We start from the raw sequence: 24,633 nt of genomic DNA, 5'->3' as shown, positions 1-24,633 counted from the left end.
CTTTTTTATTTCATATTTTATTGCACCAGTTTCTTACATGTGGATACTTAACACATCTGCATTTAGTTTATCATTATTTGCATAGCAATTTAGATAAAGTAACTGTATGATAAAAGGAAAACGGTTTGTATACAGTGACCAAAAGAGAAGCAAGATGTAAGGGCATGGGGAGAAAAGACTGACAGGCAGAGAGAAAGAAATACTGCAGAGGTAAAATTCTGGCTTTGCTGAAGCCAGTGGCAAAACTCATCAAAAATTCTTAAGTCTTATGATCCTTTATTTTGGTCTATGATGCTTCATTTGCAGACATGTTTTCTATTTGATGTGAAATTATTTCAAGATATTTGGATCCGACTTTGTGTCACAGTGCCGCTAAAATAGATGTGACTTCTGAAATGTGAGCATATAACAGATCCAGTGAAAAGTCTGCTGGCAGAGTGTTTAATTTTAGAACAGTAGGATTAAGTTTCTCATAGCATGTACACAAAATAGCGCCATTTCTTGATGAAAAAAAGAGATCCTAGAGTATTACTGGACTTCAGCACACCTGCAACCATGCTCTTGCCAGATGTTGCATTTCCCTTATGTAATTAATCTGTGTTTTCCATATTCCATGGCTGTCCTACTTACCAAGGACTTTTTGGCAAGTAGAGGCTTAGGTAAGGGAAGGGGGCAGAAATTAGTTGGAACAGAGAAAATTTAAGTTCTCTTTTCCCTAATTATTTGCCTACTGCAAAAGTACTCACTCTTTAAAAATGTAGCCCGTATGAGCTGTTATCTTTGGGATTCCTGAAATTGAGGCATCCCAAATCTTAATCTGTGCTGAAAGCCCTAGGAAACAATTCTTATCTTCAGTGTGGCTGATGTGACATCTGTCTCACAGGCATTTTAAAACAGAAGAAGGAAAATTCCATCTGCAGGGATTTTAAGTTGCTTTGTTGTAGATCAGTTGATTACACTCTTTAACTGCAGGTAAAACATGCAGTGGAACTGTCCTTTTTTAGGTTTCTTGATCTGCATCACTGTGACAATCAGTATCTATCTGCTGGTACCTGCTGCTTCCCAGGCACGCACATGCTTCAAAAGGAGGGGAAGCTTCCTGCAGTAGAAATACGCAATAGAGAACTCTGTGTAATCTACTACCTCAGTTTAGTCAGAGTTACTTGTAAGTACACATAATTGCAGGTAAATGCTGGTCCTATTGGAGGTAGGGGCAAACCTGGTTTCAATGAAACTTGGATTTGACCCCGATTTGAGAGCAATACAGATAGAAGAAGAGAGTCATGATACAGGGAAACAGATAAGCCAAATCTGGTTTTCTGCAAGGACTGAAAATAGTAATTTAGCGTGCATCTTAATTATATTTTTAAAGCCCACTCAGATCCATTCTAAGTACTAGTTTTACCACTGTAATTCTATACATACATACATACAGCTGCTTTTGCAAAGGGGAGCTTAATCCGTGTTGTAGTGTGAATGTTTTTATCTTAGAATTAATGGAAAATAACATTTATCCTCACATTTTACTTAAAATCTGATTCATTATATAATTCCTTTTTCTTTTTCAATTTCTGTTAACTTCCAAAATGTGAACTATTTCTATTAGAAAAAAGAAAAAAGTGCACTTTATAAAGATTCTATTGCAGTCACTTGTAGACAAGTATGGTTGAATCTCAGGGAGGCCGTGAAAGCTTCAAAGGCGTTTACTGAACTCTCTTTGCACTCCATGAGAGAAGTAAAAAAAAAAGATGCCATGGTGTAGTTCCACCTGTGATACAGACATAACCACATAGTTGGTGAACCATCACTTGCAAGTTATCTGCACATTTCAGTATTAATTGAAAGAAGTCATTGTTAACACCTCGGCATTTTTGCTGCAAATAATGCCACTTAAGTCTCTTGATCTCTCAAAGGGCTGTAAGGTAGAGCTCAATGCTCAGCTCCCAGCTCTCAGCAGACATCTCTAACAGAAAGCTGTGACACTGCTGACCAAAGCTCAGGATGCTGAAGCTGCCCCAGGTCTATCTCCTTCAATTTTAGACGCATTTGAAATTCCAGGTGTTGGATGCTGAGGTTTAGAGGTGTGCAAAGGTTGGAACAGATGACCCTTGAGATCCCTTCCAACCTACTATTCTGTGATTTGTGCAGTGTATATTGGTGCTTTCTGGGGCATGGAAATATTACACAGCTTTAAATATTGGAAGAAGCACAAGCATTACAGATTGTATTCAAAGCATCTAAGTATCTAATACAGAAAATTAGTCTCCCTGTAACCTCTCCCCTGTGGGAAAATGGAGAGGATCTTTCTCTAAAGAGTTACTGAGTTTTTATGTTAGGCCAGAGTTAGGATCTTAATTTAGGTGCCCTGATTGTGTTTTGAATTATCTGTAAGTGCATCCATAAAAAAGTTCAGATGTGACACAGGAGTTAAGCTCGAAGCAATGGCTAAACCAGTTTATTCACTGCCAAAATTAGTGACCTCCATCGTCAAAACAAAGTACAGACACACATATGTGTGCAACCACCCTGCCTCCAACACCCTTAAGCGTGCAGCATATTTATCTGTTAGAGAGACTTGGATAAGAATCAGTGCATTTAGAGGACTGAAAAAAAGAGTATGGAAAGGTGTGTTTTATTGCTGTCATCTGGAAAAAGGCGGAAGTTCTCATATGTGGACATATGTATGTGTGGGTATACTTAGATGCTACTGCTCATTATGTGATCATCAGGCACTGATGCCTGTGCACTGATTTGGAATTAGAATATTGAACAGAAAGACTCATTTTTACCGTAGATTTCGGCAAATTTCACACAGTGCTTTTTCAGAGGGAATAAGGGATTCTGTGAATCATGCACATGGAACTTGTAGTCTCCATAAAAGTATTTCTATAGATTCATCAGCTGTTGTCCCCTACAAACACAGAAGTTTAACAACAATGCGTCATCTCCTCAATATAAATGTTATATGGAGCAAAAGTTGTATCTGATAAATTCAGTTGTACACTGAATAAAATGCCATCCCTAATTTGCTCTTCTTTCTTCTAGTGTGCCCGCTATGATAATGCATTTGCTGCTGAAATTCTAATTGACAGAGGAGTAAATGTAAATCATCAAGATGAGGATTTTTGGACATCAATGCATGTAGCCTGTGCCTGTGATAATCCTGATATTGTCCTGCTACTGCTAATAGTAAGTGAAGCAATCCAGTGCATTGTGTGCTTGAAAAGAAAACAGAATGTAACACTGTAGGGTCTGAAATCGCTGTATAAATGCAATATATTGCTACTAATGATATCAGGGAAAGCATATATTGTGTTTCTTTGTTCTTTTGACATTGTTTTGGTTTTCAGGATATTTAGAAGGAATTTTTAGGCCTTCAGTGAGAATTAGAATATAAATGTCAGTGTCAGGTATCTCATATCTCTTCCCTGTAGTCAGGAACTTATATGTCCGCTAAACACTTAGTCCCAAATGAGTATTCGGATAACTTCTTTTCTCCTTGTCACTTTCTGTTAAGGATTGAGTTTGTAGACTTAAAAAATTTTCCTTCATAAAAGCAAGTATTCACTCAAATACACTGTGTATTCATAAAGAAGCATTTGTGGACATGGTCAAAATGAGGCCAGTTTAATATTTATCAGAACAACTTTGACTTTTTGAGGCAGAGTTTACCCAATATAGTAATAGTTACGGCATTCAGCCTTTGTAGAGAACAGCTTTGTTGATGCTGCGTTTCCATTCCCAGGATCACAGCCTCTAGTTTTATACCATGATAGTAATGAAGCTCTTTCTCCCAGTTCATTTTGTATTGCTCTTTAAAACAGTAGTTGCAGAAACAGCTCACAATCTGATTGATGGTTTTCTGATCTATTTGTATAATTTTTAAATTTGTATGTTTTTAATCGGTCCTTGCAAGTAGATTGGCATTTCTTAGCATGCTTATGATGGTATTTCAATGATACAGGTAAAATGGAGAAACATTTTAAAAGATTGTATACTTGATAATAGCTTTCTTGAAGTCACTTTGGGAGATTATCTAGTCTAGTCCCTTGTTCAGACCAGAGCCAGCCATAGCAGCCTGCCTAGGACTATATTGCCAAGGATATGAGGCAAACTCACTTGACAGCCTGCTCAGAATTTAAGCAGAATTTCCTGTGTTTCAGTTTGTGCCTATTTTGTTTTGTTTTTTCACTGAGTACCATCTTCTTTACTCTCCTGGTCAGGTATTTAAACACATTGATAAGACCCACCTGAACCCTCTCTTCTCAAGGCTGAAGATTCCCAGCTCCCTTAGCCTCTCCTTGTATGACAGATGCTCCAGTCCCTTCATCATCTTTCTAGCCCGTTTGCCGGACTCCAATATGTCCATATCTTTCCTTTACTGGGGAGCCTGCAACTGGTACCTCTCCAGTGGTGGGCTCTCACCAGTGTCTAGGCCTGCTGGCAGTGCAGTGCGAGAAATCTGTAGCCCTCTTTGAAGCACAGGCATGCTGTTGGTTCATGCTCAACTTGTCCTCTAGGTCAAGTCCCCAGACGTATTTTGTGTGGGAAGCTGTCTAGCTAGATAGTAGAAATTACTAATATCTTCCATGATAGCTGCATTTTATGCCTAAGAGTTTTCCCACATCCATTTGATTGAATAGTAGAGGTCCAGCCTTGGAAGATAATTTTCTTAGCTTTTTTGTTAGAATTATAATTAGGTCCAGTAAATGTACAATGTAATGTGTATGAATCTGATTTTCTGTTCTTAGTGCTTAAAATAGTATTATTGACCTAACCACAGTCATCAGGTATGTTTGGTAGGAGTATCCCATTCTAATCATTGTCACTACTCTTGGCAAATAAAGGATAAATTTCCAGAAGGTGATATTTTATCTCTTTTTATTCCCTTGATCTGCTCAATGTACATACTTGTCCTGGGTTCAGCAGTAGCAGTCATTTTTCTCCTTCTTGGTAGCTAGTGCAGTGCAGTGTTTTGACTTTCAGCTCGGGAACAGAGCTGATAACAAGGATGTTTTGGTTTGGCCAAGGACTTTGTGAGCCTCATGCTCTGCCAGGGAGGAGGGGAAGCCAGGAAGAAGCAGAGACAGGACACCTGACCCAAACTGACCAAAGAGGTATTCCATACCACAGCACGTCATGCCCAGGATGTAACTGGGAGTTAGCCGGAAGGGCTGGGAGACTGCAGGGTTGGAGGAGGTATCGGTCGGAGCTTGGTCGGGCTTGGGGGGCGAGTTATCGGTCAGCGGGTGGTGAGGTGTTGTATTCTGTTCCCTTGTTATTTCCTTTATCATTATTATCATTGGTGGTAGCAGTAGTGATTTGTGTTATACCTTAGTTACTAAACTGTTCTTATCTCAACCCGTGGGAGTTGCATTCTTTTGATTCTCCTCTCCGTCCCTCCGAGAGCAGGGGGAGGGCAAGAAAGGGGGGGGGGAAGTGAGCGAACGAATTACCTGACTGGGTTTAAACCACGACAATACTTTAGAAGCCTGAGTATCCTTTGGATTCTGTGTGTATTCCTAAATGATAAACAAATTGAAACAAAGAGATTCATCTATAAAAATTCTTGTAATGTCAGGAATTTTCAGAAATACTGAATGCTGTGTTGTTGTTGACATTAATAGGAACAGTAGGGGCTATACAGGACACTTTCTAAAATTTTTCCTGCTTGTTATTTGCATGAAACCCAATCTAATGAAAACTTATTAAGCATTTGAACCTACGGTTATATCCAAAATTATTTTCCAGCCCCCATCATTTGAATGTTGTTAGATTTAGTCCCTGTTTATTACATGCTGACTTCTGAGGGTTCTGAGTATCTTTGGATAATTTGGGATAAATAGGTCATCTGATGTATTGAAGGTTCAATAAGCAGGGATACATCCATATGGATTTTTGCAGCTAGTGTTTGAATTATCTGTATTATTTGCAATAACTTCTGATAAATTTGCCCACATTTTAGGTGATCAGCACTTTTTAAGGTAGAATTTCCTTGACTACATAAATAATAACTTTATGTTTTCCCTTCTGGAGTGCGAATAATAAATAGAGTTCTGTGGCAGAGAAAGGAAATATTCTTAGGTAAGCAGTAGTTTTGGAACCATAACATTAATGCAATCTTTAATAACATTTGACAAAGTGAAGATGGAAATTGAGGTTGGAGGGAAGTATTTTTCACAACTGTGAACTGTCTTTGTGTGAGCGTTTAATATTAGGAATTACTTTGCCTTGAGGTTAGAGTGTTTCATGGGCCATGTCTAATGTGTAGCATCAGCCTGGGTAACGCTACTATGTGCTACAGGCAGTTTCTATTATACCACAGTTTTTAGTAGGAAGACAAAATACTTCATGTACCCTCATGAATTACTTTTAAATAAATCTTTCTTCTGGACTGACTTTAGAACATAGGCCATATTACCTGTTTTTAAAGATGTGAGCTAAAAGGCAGTAATATGGTCCTTTAATTGAGACATGTGCAAAGTCTGATTCCTGGAAAACTGTCACAGAGGCCAGTGGAGGTTTCCTCAGTAAGGACTTCCAAATATTTCCTGAGTTAAAAAAAAAAAAAAAAAAAAATATAGGGTGCATGTAGTTCCCAGAAGCCTATGAATGAACTTAATTAAGCATGCCCGTTTTCCAGTTTTATCCCACTTTTGGTGATCTTTACATTTCTCTGGCTGAGACAAGATGGTGACTTGTCAGTCATGAGTTTAGCTGTGGTAACTCACTATTTCTGTCCTCTGGTAGATAGCAAATACAAAAGTAGAGCTTGTAAACTGAAATGCTTTTCACTGAGAGCTAGGAGGGCCTGTAGCTGTTTGTATTGTGGTAATCTGCTATTGTGTCCTGTTGGAAGACTGTTGGATTTATAAGCACTGTTTTTGGAATAAATGCACAATGAAAGGCTTGAAGCTATTTCTTTCCATTGCAACATTTTACCCAAGGTGGTACAGCTTTACAGGGACATACTTACACCTTCTACTTTTTATAGCTGTCAGCAAGATGGGAGGGCATTTGAACAGTACAGCAGGAAATGCGTCCCATGTCTGCTAAATAGAGAGCCAGTGAAGAATTTACCCCCAAGGCAGCAGCTAGCACATGAGGAAATGTAGAGATCAAAAGTAATTCATAGAGTTCTGGTTGCCATACATGCAAATGAGGTGGTAAAGGTCAGATTCATCAATCCTTGCCTGACTGCATCAGTATTGGGGGTCTTCCTCTTGGAATAGGGGACTGTTTCTGCGGATATTGTATGAAGAAGGCTCCTGTAGCCCATTGAGGAGAGTGCTAAAGTGTTTTTAGTTTAAGGGCAAAGATGATGGGCTTGTGTATATTTGTACCCACATGAAATCTTCAAAAGAGGGTGAAAAGCGACCAGATTTATTAGAAGTATCTTCTCTGTATTGCCTCACTGTCTTTTGAAGGTTCAGGACTAAATGCACTGTCAGCAGTTCTTTCTGCTCGGGCTGTGTTCCTTTTCCATCGTCTCTGGACACATTTCACCATCATATTTTGTATTAAATGCCTGTACTTGTTTTTATATTGAATTGAAATGCTAGATAAGATTCGTAACTTCACATTTAAAGTGCTTTGTCCTGTTGAAAACACTACCTGGGTTACAGAATGCCTAAGCACTGGTACTTCGATGCTGCTCCTGCTTTGTTAGCTGGAGGAAAGTGTTTAGTCCACTCTGTATCACTTCAAATGGTTGTAGCTTTAAACTGGTACAAACTACAGGCTTCTTTATGACTTGTTATACTATAATTTCAATGTCACAGGTAGTTCATCACTGAGATCTAGTGCTGGGCTCACATATAGCAAGTTAATAGTTGCAAGTTTTCTTTTTTAATCTCTTTGTTTTCTTTTTTAATCTCTTTGTTTTCTTTTTTTTGGGGGGGTGATTCTTTTCCCTCTTCCCCACTCCATAATAGTCATGGATACTTTCGATGTTGATTGACCTAAGGTTGAAAGCAGGTGAGAATGCATTTTTATAGTGTAATTCACTTTATTTTACAGCATCTGGAAGCACCTTTTAGTGGGCAACATGAATGTAATGTTCGCACCATATGTAATGCAGATCCTGTCAAATGAAAGTGGGAAGGTGGAGACAGTATTCTAAGTGTTTGTATAGCACTTATCATAGTGGAGATTTATTCTTTCATAGACCTGAAAGCAAGACTGTAATAAAAATGGCAGTTAATTAACTGGAATGGCAGAGAGCAGTACTGTCCTTGGGAATTTTTACATGTAGATAAAGGAAAACTGGGGAGTAGAAAGACATTCTTAATATATTCTTTTTACTGACCTTACTGGGAAAAGCAAATGTAACCACTGTTTGCCAGCCAATTAAATGTGTTTCATTATGTGCTTTTTGGAACCTAGATTTGAAGCACAAAATCTGATTCTGTCACAGAAGGCTAAAAGTACAATACTTAGCAAAATTCAGGCTGAATATTTTTTCTCTTCCCTTTTTAAGAACGTAAGAAAATCTGTGCTCAGAATTGTACAAAAGGGAGTTATACTCAAATCATTTATTAGATTTACAGTTGCCAACAGTAGATGAGTAGTGTTAGATTATTTGAACAGTATAACACTATCCACTGTATGTGTAGTCCAGATTTTTTGATCCACCTCTGCAGAATTTTTTATGCCACTAGGATAAACCCTGTGGCATGACATTGATGGAACATTAAAATTCAAATAGGAGGAAAATAGGAGGAATATAGAGAATACCAGATACTTTCAGTAAGACTGAAATATCATTTGCCCTTTAAAGACCTCAATATATTATTACTTAATATTTCTTCAATTTAGGGGATAACTTTTTACAAAAATGGTAATGGTATAGACCTATCACAATTTCATATAGAGAGATTTGAAAACAAAAGAAGTTTATTATAGGAGTTGGTTTTGCATAACATTAAAAGGCCATCTCTTAAGTGTTTCTATGATATTTGAGTTAGTTTTAGAAGTGTTTTTGTATTTTGTATGACATGTCTACTGTTGATTTTAATGTACAATCCCTTTTCCAAAACCAGATGTAGTTTTATTGGAAAAAATTACAGGAACAGATTTACTGGTGGGAGTTGAAAGGAAATCTTTGGGTCTGTAACTCTCAGTTGTATATCTGTTTTGTTGTTGTTGTTTGCAACTGCATCAGACTATTTTAGCAAGCAGAGATGAATCATCAAAAGGCCGTTATCTTTAGAATTTAATGAAAGCTCTTTAACTTTCTCAGTTTCAAAAACGATTGAAGCAAAATTAACAATTGATTCCTCAAAGAAAGTAATTCTGCCCTCCCACTCCATCTGGCTCAATATGACTTCCTCTATTGAGTCAATGTAAGAGGAAGTGGTAAAGGGGAGAGAATGAAGAGCAGTTAGAGGTCAGCAGAGGTCAGTGGATAGCAGTTTTAAGTACAGAGGAACACGTGGCCTGAAAAAAAAGCAAATTCTTCCTCTTTCTAGAGGCAGTTACTGATGTCTGGTTGTTGTAAGAAACTTTAAATAGAAGTTTTTGTATGAAAGCTGTGGGTATCTATTTTAACTCACTCTCAGTTTGCAGAGGCTGGTGGATGTGTGATGAGTGTAAGAGGGGCCTTCCAGAAAGTGTGTACTACTGCGTTACAGCCTTTCATCATTGCTGACTGAGCTAAGATAGAACCAATCTAAGTTAAAGCTGTTAATGAGTTGCTGAATACCAGATGTCAACACTCAGAGGAAATTATAGATTATTAGTCTTTCTCCTTTAAGACTGGAAAAAAAGGATGAAGCTAGCTAATGATGCAGCACTAAAGGTGGTCCAAGGAGAGATAAGAACAGAAGCCTAAGTGGGTACAGCGGCTTTGGAAAGCATTTTGTCTTTGAGGACTATCATGAGAGTAATGAGGTAGCCTAGTAAACAAATAAGTATAATACGAAGAGGAAAGAACAAGCGTTGGAAACTTCAGCTTTGCAAACTTGACAAAAGAAATAACCAGTGAAATGAAATCTGCAGTTCACAGTACAAAGAATTCTAAATCATGGGATGAATCAAAGTCTTTTTGCACAGCAAGTAGTCACAGAAAATAAAATATTCAGGCATAAGACAGTGATTTTTGCCTGAAAAGTTTGTAAATACTTCTTGGATGGCTAGAAATCACCAAGAACTCTCTGATAACAATGGGAGAATTTAATCTTTCTGGCCTCACAAAGAGAAGTTAAGCTTGCTAGTAGAAACATTATGAACTGTAGGAACTGGCTAACAGTAGCACTACTCAGTACTAATTTAAGATGAAATAAAATATAGCATATTTACACGAAGATAGAACTTAAAAGGTTTATCTTGTTAAAGAGGAGGAAAGTGAACATGAACAATAATCAAAACATTTACTTGCCAATAAAAATTAGAGGTTGTTAGCCTGGACTGTAAGTTGGTGGCCTGGCTATTTAATACATTTCACTGATGGGAATAAGGAATCAGTCTAAGAGGAGACATGATTTTAAACAACAGCAGTAAAAACTACACACAAACACCCCTCCAGGTGGTGGCAGGAAGTACTTGGATTTTGATTTTGGAAAACGTTTGGGGTTTGGGGAGAGTCTTATGACATACAGCAGTGCTAGTACCAGCAGATGTGTGTAATTTGGAGTCCTTAGTACCAGAGGGTTTCCAGAAAATAAATAATTCCTGGAGGTAAAAGGGAGTTACACCTGTTAGAAAAAATAACACCCCCAGTTTTTGCTTGAGCAGGACAGGACAGATATGCCAAGAGGTGGACTACATGTGCAAAGATGGGGAATATTGAATCAGATTCAATTCAATTCTCTCAATCCCTGGAGAAAAAGGATGAAGGAATGACAAGGTAATGAAAATCTGGGTTTTGATCTTCAGTAAGCATAGTTTTGTAGTAAGATGATGATGACGGTCTGGGGATGTTCCGCTACTGGAGGATATTTGTAGAAGTTGAGATTCATTCCTTACGCCAGGTGGTCTCTGCTTGAATCAGTGACACAATTACTCTGTGAGTTGCTCTTTGGAGTAGCTAGAGAATATGAGGAAACCTGTTAATTAAATTAGAGAAGTGGAAATCTGCTTTATAGCTAAGAACTTAGAAACAAGAAGACAAAAGCCTACCTAGTAAGAGAGAAACTATGGGCCTGGGAGTTACTGGGGTTTCTTCAGGACTGGTGTTAACAATGCTGTTTCATTTAGAGTTTTCAGTGGTAACCTTAGGAGGAAAAATGGGAATATGATAATGAAATATGCCGACGACAAAACTGCAATGCCTTGTTAATTCTGGTGAGGATTAGAATGTTGCGCAGAAAGAACAGGGAATCTTTGAAGACTTCAGTAATAAAAAATGGGTTGAAATTAAGTGTACAAAGTACAAGGTCATGTCTGAATTCTGAGTAACAGGCATTTCTGTGATACAGTCAGGACTAATCAGTTGGAAATAAGGAAAAAGACCTTGGAGCTTTAGTCAATTGTAAAATGATTATATGCTACAAACGTGCAGCTGTCAGTAGGGAAAAGACATTCTTGGATTTGTCAGAATGAAAATGTTTTTGGTAGAGAGGGAAAAGTGTTTCTACTGTACAAGGAATGACAGCCTGCAGTTAACTACATACAGCCATGTTCAAGAATGGTAAATTGTACCAAGGAAAATTGCAATTATAAACAGGAGAATAGAAAATCTGTCCTATGAGAAGGGGCTAAAAGTATGTTTAATGTTAAAAAAAAAAAAAATCAAAGCAGAGAAGTTGTAAAAATTTCTGTAAATATATCTGGATAGAGAAGGAGGTAAAGAGAGCTATCAAAGTCTGAAGTTAGTACCGGCATGAAAACAAATGATTACAAAATGTCCAGGAATATACTTCAGATGGAAATTAAACTAACTTTTCTGAATGTTAGGAGGCATAGTTTGGAAAACAGTGTTTGATGCAGGAGTAATAGGGGACAAAAACCCCAAACCCCTAATGGGCTTTAAAATTGATCTTAATGTTGTGAATAAGATTATATGTTATGTGTTTACCTGCATTATCAAAGTAATGCCTCAGGAGATTCATTCTAGTATTACATTTCTCACATGACATCTGTTCAGAGGGCTGGGTAGATATAATTATCCTGGTTGTGTGCTTATGATAATAAAGTAACATGCGGAGGATATTAAAAACTATATGTTTGTGGAAAAACAGCAAATAGTGTTCTGTGGGGTATATTTGATGCCTATCAGATTACGGCTAAATTTCTATGCCTGAAAACAAGCAGGAGAAAAGTTTATGGAATAAAAGAATTCAGAAAGATAAGTTAGACATATTAACTATGAGGAAAACATTAGTGGTTTTCAAGTTTTTGAAATAGTTTTGTTTTTATTAATATGATGTTTTCAGATATTTGAAAAGAAAATGCATAATGAGTAAGTAGTATGAACTCAAGGAGGAAAAAAAAAAAAAAGGCCTGTTTGTTTTTTTTTTTTCCTCAGGAAAAGAAACCCTAAGGCCACAAAAAATCTGGTAGTAAGTTGAGAAAGGTACTTAGAGCTGTAATTAATTGTGTGCCTCAGCAGTATTTGTAAGAGAAACTGCAGACTGGTTCATAAACCTGAATGTTATCTCAATAAGGGGTATGAAAAGGCTGATGCATGAGAAATATGAAGGAGCTTGATGACTCAGGGAAACAATTAAAAGAATTACAAAAAGAAAATAAAATTCCATAAGACAATCTTTTGGTGACATTTGCTTGAAATTACTTAACATTTCCTATTGAGTTCCTCATTCTTACTGGCTTTCAGATTTTGCCAGGAGCTATACAAGTATGAGAAATAATTGGAAATAAGGAAATGGTAAGGTCTAGTGCAGTGGTCTTCAAAGTGGATGCACACACGAGGACGTGCACAAGATAATTCATTTAGGGTGTTAGAACTTTTATTGTTATTTTGTATTTAAAAAAATAGTAAGAAGTTAAGCTTTATTAATATTTAATATACATACTGTTGCTGGCAACCCTTACTTCATCCATAGGTCAGAGGATCCCATATTATCAACAGTAGATGAGGTGTCCTGTGGGAAGAGTGGGTTCTTCAGAATGAAAAGGTGTTGGCAGTGGTGCTCTCACTTGTGCGTCCACTTGCAATGTATGCATAGAACCATAGAATGATTCATAGAATAGTTTGGATTGGAAGGGGCCTTAAAGATCATGGGGACATTTGCCTAGCCAGATCTATGTCACTGTATCAACTGAAGGGGAAGGTTGCATTCCTCTTTATTTAGGCTCCCTTGGAAGTTATGGAATGTTCACTTCAGATGAGACTCCTTCACTTGTTTCTCTTATCTTCTTTCCTTAATTTATCATGTCATTCACAGCAACTATAATAAGCCAGAAATGCACATCTTGCCTTTTGAGGTCTGTCACCATCACCCTTTCCTTGAGGCTAAGAAAAGTTAGTATGTCACAGAAAATTGCAACATGTCCAAATTTCTAGTAAAACAGAACTATGGCAAGGGAGGAAGGGTGGTATCAGTGATTCCCAGACTTCAGACAAATCTTGTCAGCTTCTGTCTTATAAAAAAACCCAAACAACCCCAAACAACAAAACACCAAACCCAAACCAACAAACCAACCAAACCCCAGAAACACAACCAACAATAAAAAAGGACAGAAGGGTATTTTTTCCACATAAGTCAATACCATATTATTTATTTGAGTAAAGCTGGCTTGCAGTATTCAGAACCTCATACCAACAGTCCCTCCTCCTCAGTCTTATATGGCTTCTTGTGTGTTTTCATTTGGGAAACATTGAAATGAAATACCATATTTTGTAATGCATAATTTAGAAAGGCTTGGGTGCATGAACTTATGAAAATGGAACCATCAAATAAATCTTCATGATTTCTTGAATTTCTGGATGAGCTAGTAGGGGAAAATGCAGCACTGATACAATTTATCAAAAATTCAAGGGCAACTTATCTTGATATGCCACCATAGAGATAGATGTGTAAAGTCATTGAAAAGAAAACGGCTGCAGGAAAAAACTGGCTTACATACTGAAAGCAGATGGTTTAGGTAAATGTATCAGTGCAGAGTTAGTGGAGGTAATAAATGAGGTGACATGAGGGTCAGTAAAAGACTTATGTTTGCATGTGTTTATGAAGACTTTTCAATTAGAATAGGAAAGCTGGAGAAAAACATTGACTTCCCAAATCTATAATAATTGGTGTAGACAATGTGTGAAAAGGCAGGTAATTCAGTTCATTGCAGAACAATGTAAGATAATGAGACTGTGATGCATAATAAGTGTAGGAGTTAAAGATAGGAAATGAAAAATAGTGGAAAGTTGAATGTAGGGGATTTTTTTTGGTTTGTGTTTGATAATGACCTTGAGAAAAATGTGATTGCTGTCTGCAAGGGTGAAAGGCTAAGAGGATGTTGGAAGATGTGTATAAAAGCTGGAATATGAAACCACAGGAAAAAAGTAGCTTTTTATACAAGTTCTGAATAGCAGTTGCACTTCTAGCTGTGTAAAAATCAAATCAGACTTGCCTTTATCTCAAACGACTCTCATTAGAACTGTAATATATTGCATCCTTTCAAAAGGTAATAGTTTCATCCTTTCACAGTAATAGTTTTTCATCCTTTCACAGTAATAGTTTTACCCAAAATGTTAAAAGATGGGGAGTATTTGTTGAATTAAAATAAATATTGCAAGATTACAAATATTGCATTTATTGAGAAGAAGGATGTTCATTAAAATTCTGAGAATTGGAAGTTGGGAAAATTTATCTTTTGGGATGAAGACGAGAGAATAGTAAGGGAAGGATTATGGACAAATGTTTCTGAGCAAGGTGATAGGAAGACGACAGGTGTCTATCACCACATCATTTACTGCTAATATTACATTATATGAACAGGAATAAAAAAAAATCTGTCTGATAAACAGATGAATGCTTGATGGGCTAGCATAGCATTATGCCTTTAGAGTATGTTTCAATTAGTCTAAAATTCTGATGCTTTTCCAATATATGTATTAATTGAGAGCATTTTATGTAAATAAACCTGGAATCATATGTTTGAATAATATATAAATGTTGTCTGTAGTTATTCTTGCATTGGTAGGATTTATACGTGTACATTTTCCTTTTCATATAATAAATGAGAAAATTTCTCATGAGGTTTGGATTTCCCTCATAGCTGTTTTAGGGAGTAATCTGTTTCAGTCCCACACAGCAAGTTACTACTTTTTATGGCTGGAATTTTTTGATATCTGCTGCACTTCACCCAAGCACAAGAAAATAATAAGGTAATCTGCTTGTCTGGCAAGTTCTCTAATTGCACACTGGTGTTCTGAGAAGCCAGTTCGGTACTAAGATGACTGGCGTACTAAACTTCCTAAATACATTTGGTATTTCAGAAGATGACTTATTTGTAGAGTGTATAGATTTAATTACTTACCAGCAGGGCAGTGTCACCCTGTGTGCAGATTAAGCTGCTATGTGGTCCCTTCCCTGTACACTAGGAATATGCTGATGTCAATCAACACAATGAATCTGTCTCATAACAAAAATGCAAATTAACTGAGTTAAATTAGCAGTTCTATACCCTTTAGTTCCTTGCATGAAATTAATGCATTTATCTTTGCAGAAACGGTACAGTGTACACATCTGTCATTTATTAGGTACTGTTTAATCTTTTACTTTTTATACCAGAGACATGTAGTACAGGCTATTCTTTATTTATACTGTACATATATATACATTAATGTAGGCTTTAAATTTTTCTCTGCATTAGTAAAATGGTAATATCTAATGTCATGCCTGAAGTAGTGCTATACTTCTGTGTACCATATATAGTGCTTTACTTCCATGTGCCATTTGAAGCACATTTAATTTGCATATCTATATATCTCTATATCTCTATCTATATATTTGTGTGTATGTAATCTCAAGATAGACTGGAGAATGAAAATTCAGACATTCAGCATCTGTATTTTCCAGGTTGCACAAATACAGTCATGGATGTGACAGTGTGCACAGATGGTAAGAAAAGAGCAGCTTCCCACAGAAAGGGAGTAAGAAGACCATCATGTTAAATGGCATCTTCACTTTTGCCCCTGGTTAGATTTTCCACCATTTATGTTTTTTCACATTGAGCCTGGAAGCTAGCAGCTCCTCAAAATCAGCTTCTGATCTTTACTGAGCCATCAAAATCATCTACCTTTCTTTGCTGCTCCATGTGGTTGTTTTGTTTGTCCTGCTTTCAACAGTAGTGGGTCAGGGTCAGAAGCCCTTTGTGTGAAGCTACTAGGCAGAACTTTCTTCAGATGTTTTGTTTGCAGAGCATATGTGTATGACTGCCTCCCCTTGTATATAAACCTGCATATATACCTCCACGCACAACTTAGTAGGAAACATCATAGTAAAATATGTTGTCCTGTTTTCCTGTTTGTGCCCTGTACTTAGCATACTATAGTTGATAGTCAGAGGATGTTTCCCATCCCCGTTTTGCCTACAGTAAACTGTTTCTTACTAACTGTCCAATATTGTACACAAATTACAGTTCTTACTAGCCCTAGGGAGTGATCTTTTCATTTCCTAAAATATGAGATTCGGGTGACCGTATGTAATTAAAAGCTTTATCACTGGTTGTAAAGTAACTTTTAACTCTAACTGTAGCGTCAGATTTAAAGATTTTATGACAGGGAATTCTAAAGGCTTACTCCTTGCTGTGTGAAGGAGGATTTTCTTCTATTTGTTCTAAAATTAAAAGGCAGTAATTTCATAAAGTGACCTTTTGTTGCAGCATTATAAGACAGGGACTGATCATTTTTCTGTGTGTCTTAATTTTTAATGATTACAATTAAAATAAAAATGAAAAGAAAGTGTGTTCCTATACTGTTATCAGAGGCATTCAGTGCTTGAAAAATTTAATTTTTTTTTTCCTTAAGCTGTGCTAACGATGGGAAGTATGCAAGTCCCATGTGCACAAGCAGATGGGGAAATTGTAGTCTTTAGTCATCAGTGCTCTTTGAAGTTTCCTTTCTAATTCCCTTTTCTTGCCAAATAACTTGAGAGCTGGCAGTATCAAGTCAAATAGCCATCCTTCTGTACTTCAACCACCCTTTTTGTTGACCTCGTTCTGATCTTTTGCATTTTTGCTGCAGTTTCTTAAAAAATACAACTGAATGCTGTTGTAGGCAAAGAAGAACTTTTTTTTGTGCTATAATGTCACACACATAGGTTTTGCTATAATTTCTTTATTGTCACCTCTTTAGTCTACCTCAATTTTCATTATAACTTTCTCATTTCGGTGAGAAAATATATTCTGAGATTTCATCTGATTCTTTTTCTTGATTTAAAAGAAAATGTTTTGGTTAGAAAAAGTTAAAAGTATGTCTTAGCTTATTTTTGTGATGAACCGGTCCATTTGATTTGTATAATTATCCCAATTAAACTTCTTTTTTTTGTTTTCTGCATTCTAAGCATAAATAAGCAAGAATAAATTCATGCTTTTAGCACCATCCTGATAACACTAATGCTTCATCTTTTTGTCTCTTTTCTGAGAATCCCTCACTCAAACTATGCAACAGGTATTTATACCCAGGAGGTACCTCCAGAAAGAAACACAGATACTGTTTTTTTTTTCTCATGTTTGGCTTTGGAGATAAGAATCATAGATATGTAAATTCTTGAATAATTGCTCTGTAATATAATACTTTTTTATTAATACAAGGCAATTTTTTGGCAGGTAGACTATTAAAATATTAATTTAAGTTAAGCTAAGTGTGTATCTTCAGTGTAAGATTGGTTTCTGTAATTTCTGTTTGAATAAAGCTTATGTGCAGAGACTGGAGAATTTGATGTTTAAACTCATGACTATGTGGGAACCCACATACTGAACTTGAACATGTTTTGCCCATGGTCCAAGCTTGCTTATGGAAACCAGTGTCGCATCAAAAGAGCTGTTGGCTCATTTGCCCTACATTGTGGCTAACCTCAGGTGTCCCATCATTCAACTCATATCTAGCCAAGAAGAGTAAGAGAAAAGATGTTCTTATAGCCTCTTTCCTCACATTTAAAAACGGAAGTGATTGCATATGAAGAAAATACAAGAAATTGTATGGCAAAATTTGGTCATGTATTTGAGCTACAGATCTTGATTGTGTTAAGAATGATTACCTTAAGTTGCTGGAAAAATACAGAATGAAGTATGGAAGTAAAGAAACAAAATGAGTATAACAAAAATAATTCTGTCCTTCCAATTTCTAATCAGTCTAGCTGGATGATTCTGTGTGTTTTCATATATTTAGGCGGGACAAGAGGGGAAAAAAAATAATTTTCTTGAGGTAAAGCTAGGTCAAGGAAAGCAGACTTTTGCGTAGAAATTAATATCTAAAATTCCAAGAAACCTTGACAATATATGCTAGGAATCAGAATATGAAGAACCACCATTAAAGTTGACTCGCCAACTAATTAAGATCCAATTTAATACCTGTATGCATTTAGAATTCATAGAATTTATGAAGTTCCCAACTCTTGAAGAGTATTGTAGTGCTAGGGCATGGAAATTGTAGTAACTTGGGAAATGTGCATTATTTTTTATTTGATAGCTTCGTGGTTAGTAGTTTCTAACTTTTCATCTTCTATCTGTATGTTTTGTTGTAATTTATTTTAAAAGATGTTGCTGAGAACATACTATGTTCCTGCAGTGTTACCAGAAGTGTTCAGTACTGGAACTGAGTGGGATTTTATTTGCCTTTTACATGCCTTCAAGCTGATGGGTTAGGGGAATTCAAGTCCTATGGTGCACAGATGGCAAAATGTTGGTCTTAGTTTTCAGTCATCAGTGCTAATTCTTTTATCTTCTGGATGCATTAGTCGAACAGACTATGCCTGTCAAGGAATCTGTAATATGTGCCATGACAGCCTTTATTTTTTTTTTTTTTTTAACTACTGAAAATCTTTTGCATGCACTGACATTGCCTACTGTCTTTTAGTTTAAGGAAAAAATGCCTTATTCATGAATTAAATGGTTGTCAAAATGGTTTTGGATTTTAATGATTTTGATGATTTTAAAGTATAATTTTTATTATTTGTGTGAAGTAATTCAACAACCAAGAATTATGTTTTCAAATACGTTTGGGTATTTCTGTAGGCATTGGTGATCTTACATGTGTATATCTATATGATGCTATTTATAAACAGCCACTATACTGATGGATTTCTTTATCCTTTCTTGACCAATGTGTCACAGAGGCTAAGATGGCTGTGATTTTTGGAAGACTATAATGTTCTTATTGCACATTGGCATGTGTCCATAAATCTCTTTGACCATGAGTTGCATATTCAGATTTTGGTGCCTGTTTCTGCAACATGGAACCCAGAAGTGCTATGAATTAAAGAACTTGTATCTACATGGCACCTCAAATACTTTACTTACATAAGGATGAGTGAATTTCCAGCTCTCTTTGTATGAAGGTTCCTTGACTGGTGTAGCATGTAGCCATGAGGGGAAAAAAGCAGTAATATTAATACAAATGCATGTATTTTAGCAATTATATAAGGGGATTGACATAAAATTTTCAGCACTGAGTTACCTCCTGATTTCCTTTAAAATATCTTTTTGAAGATATGCGATCTTTCCTCTTCAGTTTATTTTATGTGCCTGGAGAGCACTTACAAGGCTCTGAATTCAGCTTTGGTTCTGTAGGCTGTGTTGTCACAGACGTAAGGGATTGAGCTTTGTGTTTGTGTTTTTATGATGTGGGATCAGGCGTACCAAAATGAATTCAAACCTTTACTTGTATCAAAAGTTAAGCTCATCCAGATGGCAGACAGTTCCTGCTTCTTGTGAAAAAACAATTTTGGTAATGTGACAGGCATGGGTTTATAGACAGTAGCAACAACTACAGAGTTTAAAGCCCTGAAATATGATAAAGGTTGCAGACAGATGATCATCAGTATCTTTCCTCTGTGAAAGGTGGGAACTCCTGCTTCAAATCATTTCCAGGTATCCATTGCCTCAAGGTTATGGAAGATGTCCTGTACCTGTTGCACCGGGCCAACCCAGTTTACAGAAACTGGGCTCTCTGCAAGTCCATTTAAAAGGAATTGAGAAGTTTTTCCGTTTGTTTTAAGGAAAATTTTGTTTTCATGAATATTCCTTACTATTATGCCCTACTATGGAGGAAATCAGCTAAGCAGGAGGATTTGTTCCCTGAATTTTCCCTGTAGCTACACAAGCCCGTGTAAGGCATGCATGGAACATTTGTTAGTGTATCAAATTGCAACCATGATAGGTGCAGTTGTTATTTTGATTTGTGATCCACAGATTTTGCTTCTAAACTGATGTATGGAGTTTGGTTTTTTTTTCAGATTGTTTTGCAAAGAGACACTCTGGAAAGAAAGAAACACGGTGTTTCCAATTTGGAAACTTTACATTATGAGACTGCTGTTTGCATTTCTTCAATACTTCTGAAAGTTCATGTTTCAATAAACAAGAATTCACTGAGAAAAGCCTATTATTTTGGAAAAGATATGTCTAGGTCTTGTCTCCATTATGGAGGTTCATGGGGTAGTGGTGTTTGGAAGTGGAACTTAACTACCTGCAAGTAACTCAAGTGCCTGGGAGAAGTTATAGTTTATTATTTATAAAACATAGTACTTTGAAGCTCAAGTCATTGTCTTGACTTACTGAAATTCCCATTTAGTCAAACATCAGGCGTATCCCCTCAGGCTGCAGTGGTGGAAACTGCTCTGAAAGGGATGAAGAAATTAAAAGCGGCTTTTGTACAGCTGAAATTTCTATTTATTTGTTTTCTTTGAGATATATAAAAGAAAAGAGGCTGCTAGGATCAACAGTATAGCAAGTGTCCCTATTTGGGGAATTGTTTTCTATCAGTCCCACTCCTGTCTTCTATAAAGAGAATTTGTTGTCTTTTTTTTTTTTTTTCCTTTTCTTTTGGCAGGCTACATTAAGGGTCATTAAAGCCAAAACAGAAGCTAGAGCAGCTTTGAGGTGATTGTACTGTTTGCCAAGGACTCTACTGGAACATACATATCTTTATAGATGGCTTATAAACATTTGTGATCACTCTTCCATTCTCAGTCAAGCCCAGGGAGAGGAGGAATAAAAGTAAAAATTTAGAAATAGGTAAGGTATATGACAGACTCTTAGTCCTGAATCTGTTTGGGGGATAGCTAGCTTTTCATGGGCTTCTTTTGACCTTTTGTTCTGAAAAAGGAATCCTTACTTTACTCTGGAGTTGACAGAAATAGATTGGCTGTATCCCAAATACCTGCAAGAATCTGCATTGTCATGGGGAAGGGGCTTCCTTAAAGATTTATGTGGAAAAAGTTAAAATGAAAGTATCAGGACTGCAATCAGCATTCTGAGAGACAATCTGTAGATTTAGTAAAATAGTTTCTAGATCATTCTGTACAAAAAAAGAAAAAATAAAAAGAGGTAACTCGGCATTTGTGTTCTCAGTTTCCTTCTTAGTAACCTGGATTACAACCTGAACGGGTAGGAGAACTGTCAATGGAGAATCTGTAATTGTAATCACTAAAAACCTCATTTATTTTCTTTTTCCTCCAGCTCTTCTAGTAACTAAATTGTTATTTCTGTGAACCGATTTTCTGCCTACAGAAAATCTGTTGTTGAAATGAGTTGGAAGGAAAACATGCTTTTGAACTTAGAGCAGCTGTTCAATCTCATTTAATCTTTTATTTTGTTGCCTGTGGTTTGCTAATGTGTAGAAGTCTTTAACTTTTTTGAGCCCCACCTTGAGAACTGTTCCTATTCTGCTTAGCATCGTAAAATTGTGAAAAGTGAAATCCAGTGCTGATGACCTAAACCCCAATATTATGTAGAGCAGTTTTACCCTTTGTCCTGGGTTCAGCAGTAGCAGTCATTTTTCTCCTTCCTGGTAGCTGGTGCAGTGCTGTGTTTTGACTTTCGGCCTAGGAAAAGAGCTGATAACAATGATGTTTTGGTTTGGCCAAGGACTTTGTGAGTCTCATGCTCTGCCAGGGAGGAGGGGAAGCCGGGAGGAAGCAGAGACAGGACACCTGACCCAAACTGACCAAAGAGGTATTCCATACCACAGCACGTCATGCCCAGGAGGTAATGGAGAGTTACCCAGAAGGGCTGGGACTGGAGGGTTGGAGGAGGTATCGGTCGGTGCTTGGTCAGGCTGGGGGGGGCGAGTTATCAGTTGGCTGGTGATGAGGTATTGTGTTCTCTTCCCTTGTTATTTCCTTTATCATTATTATTACTGGTGGTAGCAGTAGTGATCTGTGTTATACCTGAGTTACTAAACTGTTCTTATCTCAACCCGTGGGAGTTGCATTCTTTTTAATTCTCCTCTCCATTCCTCCGGGAGTGGGGGGAGGGCAAGAAGGGGGGGAGCGAGTGAACGAGCTGTCTGCCTGGGTTTAAACCACGACACCCTTTCACTTCATTAATTAATGAGAGACAAGTCCAAGAGGAGCCAGAAAAAGAGGGGCCAGATTTCTGGGATTTGGTATATTGAATGAAAATTTATGTAAGCCTCTGAGGTTAGTGAGCAGGATTGTGTGGCACCATGAAGCTCAGGAGCACGTGATTTTCTGTGTTTCCTTGTTCACCAGCAAATAGAGCATTATATTTCTTTTTAGTTGATAATATATAAGGGCTTTTGGAAGGAGGTACCATTTGCACAGTAACCATGGTATACATGAGAGCATGCACATGTATGCATGTAAACCTTGGACATCCTTCCGTGAGCAAAACCTAATGTGAAGAAATAGGTAACAAATGGGGGAAAACAGTAAGTGAAATGCCACAAATGTTTGGTGAAGAACTACGTTTAGTCATTGTATACTTACATGGTTAACATTGTCTTATAGAAAGGAACAGTTGGTAAATCATGTGGTTATATTTAAAAAATGACGCAGAAGTGAATTGTCCAATCTGTTACTGAAAAGAAATGGTACCCTTTCCCTTTTGGAAACAGTGGTTAACACAGAAGAGAGAAATACTGTGTCAATCTTGGTACATTTACATATGTAGAATATTTTTTTATTTTATATATATATATGTGTGTGTGTATGGAGTATGTGGAATGGAATAAAAATAGATTATGATTCTGTGATTACTAATACAAATGTAAATAAGAATAGAAATAAATACCCAAAAGTCGGGTTGGGGGCGGGGGGGGGGGGGGGAGTTTGAAAGGTGACTGCACAAATTGCACATGACTAGCATACTGTGGAGCACTCAAGCCACAATAACAACTGTGCGAAAGCCTGTTACTAGGAGAAGACTTGGTTTTTTTGCATAGCAACGAGTACATTAACAAGACAGTTATTTCTATCACTGTTTGTTGTGGAGGGGTTATGTTATCCACACATTCCTTGTGCTGTATTTTGTTTCTGATTTCCTTCATTAAGCAATAGATCATACTCAGATTTCTGGATTCTCCCTGGCTTCCACCCAAGACATATAGATGCTGACTGCTTCAGAAAGCAGTTCAACCAGCTGCCCCTTGTGAGCGCAAAGTTCCCTGGGTGCATAAACTGTAGCATCCTAGCTGGGGAGCTAAGCAAGTGGTGTTATCTAGGTAGAGACATGCCCAAATCCTTCCCAAGTCTTTGGGATACCTCAGTAAGTTAGATGTCTTCTAAGAATGTCTGAATCAGTTTACATTGCAGTCCAAACAGCTGTGATGGTGTTAGGTTTCTGGACGTACAACCAAGTGATTAGAACTCTGTCCATGAATGTAAGAGTGGTTTGAGTTGGCTGGAGAAGGTCTAAACCCACAGCCTCAAAATGCCTTCAATTATGGTCTTAAAGTGTTGAGAGAATGCGTTTTTTACCTATCCTGATGAAGTTAGGGTGCTGATACATAAAATAATTTGAAATTCAGTGGGACAGAAGGAAAGATACAATTTTAAATTTGTAAAGAAGGACACATTCTTCAGAATGGAGATTCCTGGGTCCTTACTCTTTTTCTAGTAATGGTAGGTAGATATATTTCTCCTTTGGGAATCATGAGATAAGATGTATAAGAAGCACTGGGAATAAGAAACAGCAACAAGGATTATAAGCCAATTAGTAAATAGCACTGATAAAGCTACATCTGTTGTATAGAAGAAGAAAGTTTTAAGACTTTTTAAAAAATCAAATATTTAATTAAAGGTTTTCCCCTTTACATGTTAGAGTGATTTTTAGATTTCAATTAATTCTTAAAAAGAGGAGCAATTTATGGAGAAAATAAAATATAAATTGTTTGCTTGTGAGTTAACAGTATTATTAGGCTTCCCAAATGTATAAAGGATATATAAATGTATATAGGATATAGCTACAGAAACATAGTCTTTAGAGTTTGTAACTGCATTTATAATACTCTTGCACTTGAGCAGAGTTGCAGTGGTGGCTTATATAGGGACAGAGCACTGTAAAGGACACTTGCTATGCTAACAGCTAGAGTCCTCTAATCACAGTTCACATATGATTAGATGATGAAATTACTATTTGTTTGTGAATTCTCACAAATCAGAATTTCCAGTAATACTCAGACTTCAAAAGCTATTTGGTTCTGTCCCCACCTTCTGGAACATTATTTAGAAAGAAAATGTTCAGCTCCTACTGTATCCGCATATGCAAAGTGATGTT

At 36.9% G+C, this 24,633-nt stretch overlaps 1 protein-coding gene across 6 annotated transcripts in view; it reads left to right on the top strand.

The window, feature by feature from the left end:
- Positions 1 to 24,633, top strand: part of MYO16 (myosin XVI) — a 381,803-nt gene that overhangs the window by 136,589 nt on the left and 220,581 nt on the right. For all 6 annotated transcript variants that reach the window (XM_061472784.1, XM_061472779.1, XM_061472778.1 and 3 more), the window contains one exon: positions 3,046 to 3,189. In XM_061472784.1, coding sequence (XP_061328768.1) covers positions 3,046 to 3,189 — 144 coding nt within the window. The remainder of the gene's footprint in view (positions 1 to 3,045; positions 3,190 to 24,633) is intronic.

This window comes from Pezoporus flaviventris, unplaced genomic scaffold (assembly GCF_033815535.1).
Source record: "Pezoporus flaviventris isolate CSIRO_AGI_PZ_B2104156 unplaced genomic scaffold, CSIRO_AGI_Pfla_v1 ptg000072l, whole genome shotgun sequence".
Classification (NCBI taxonomy): domain Eukaryota; kingdom Metazoa; phylum Chordata; class Aves; order Psittaciformes; family Psittacidae; genus Pezoporus; species Pezoporus flaviventris.
The sequence above is the reverse complement of the archived record's forward strand: the minus strand, read 5'-3'. Positions and strand labels throughout refer to the sequence as shown.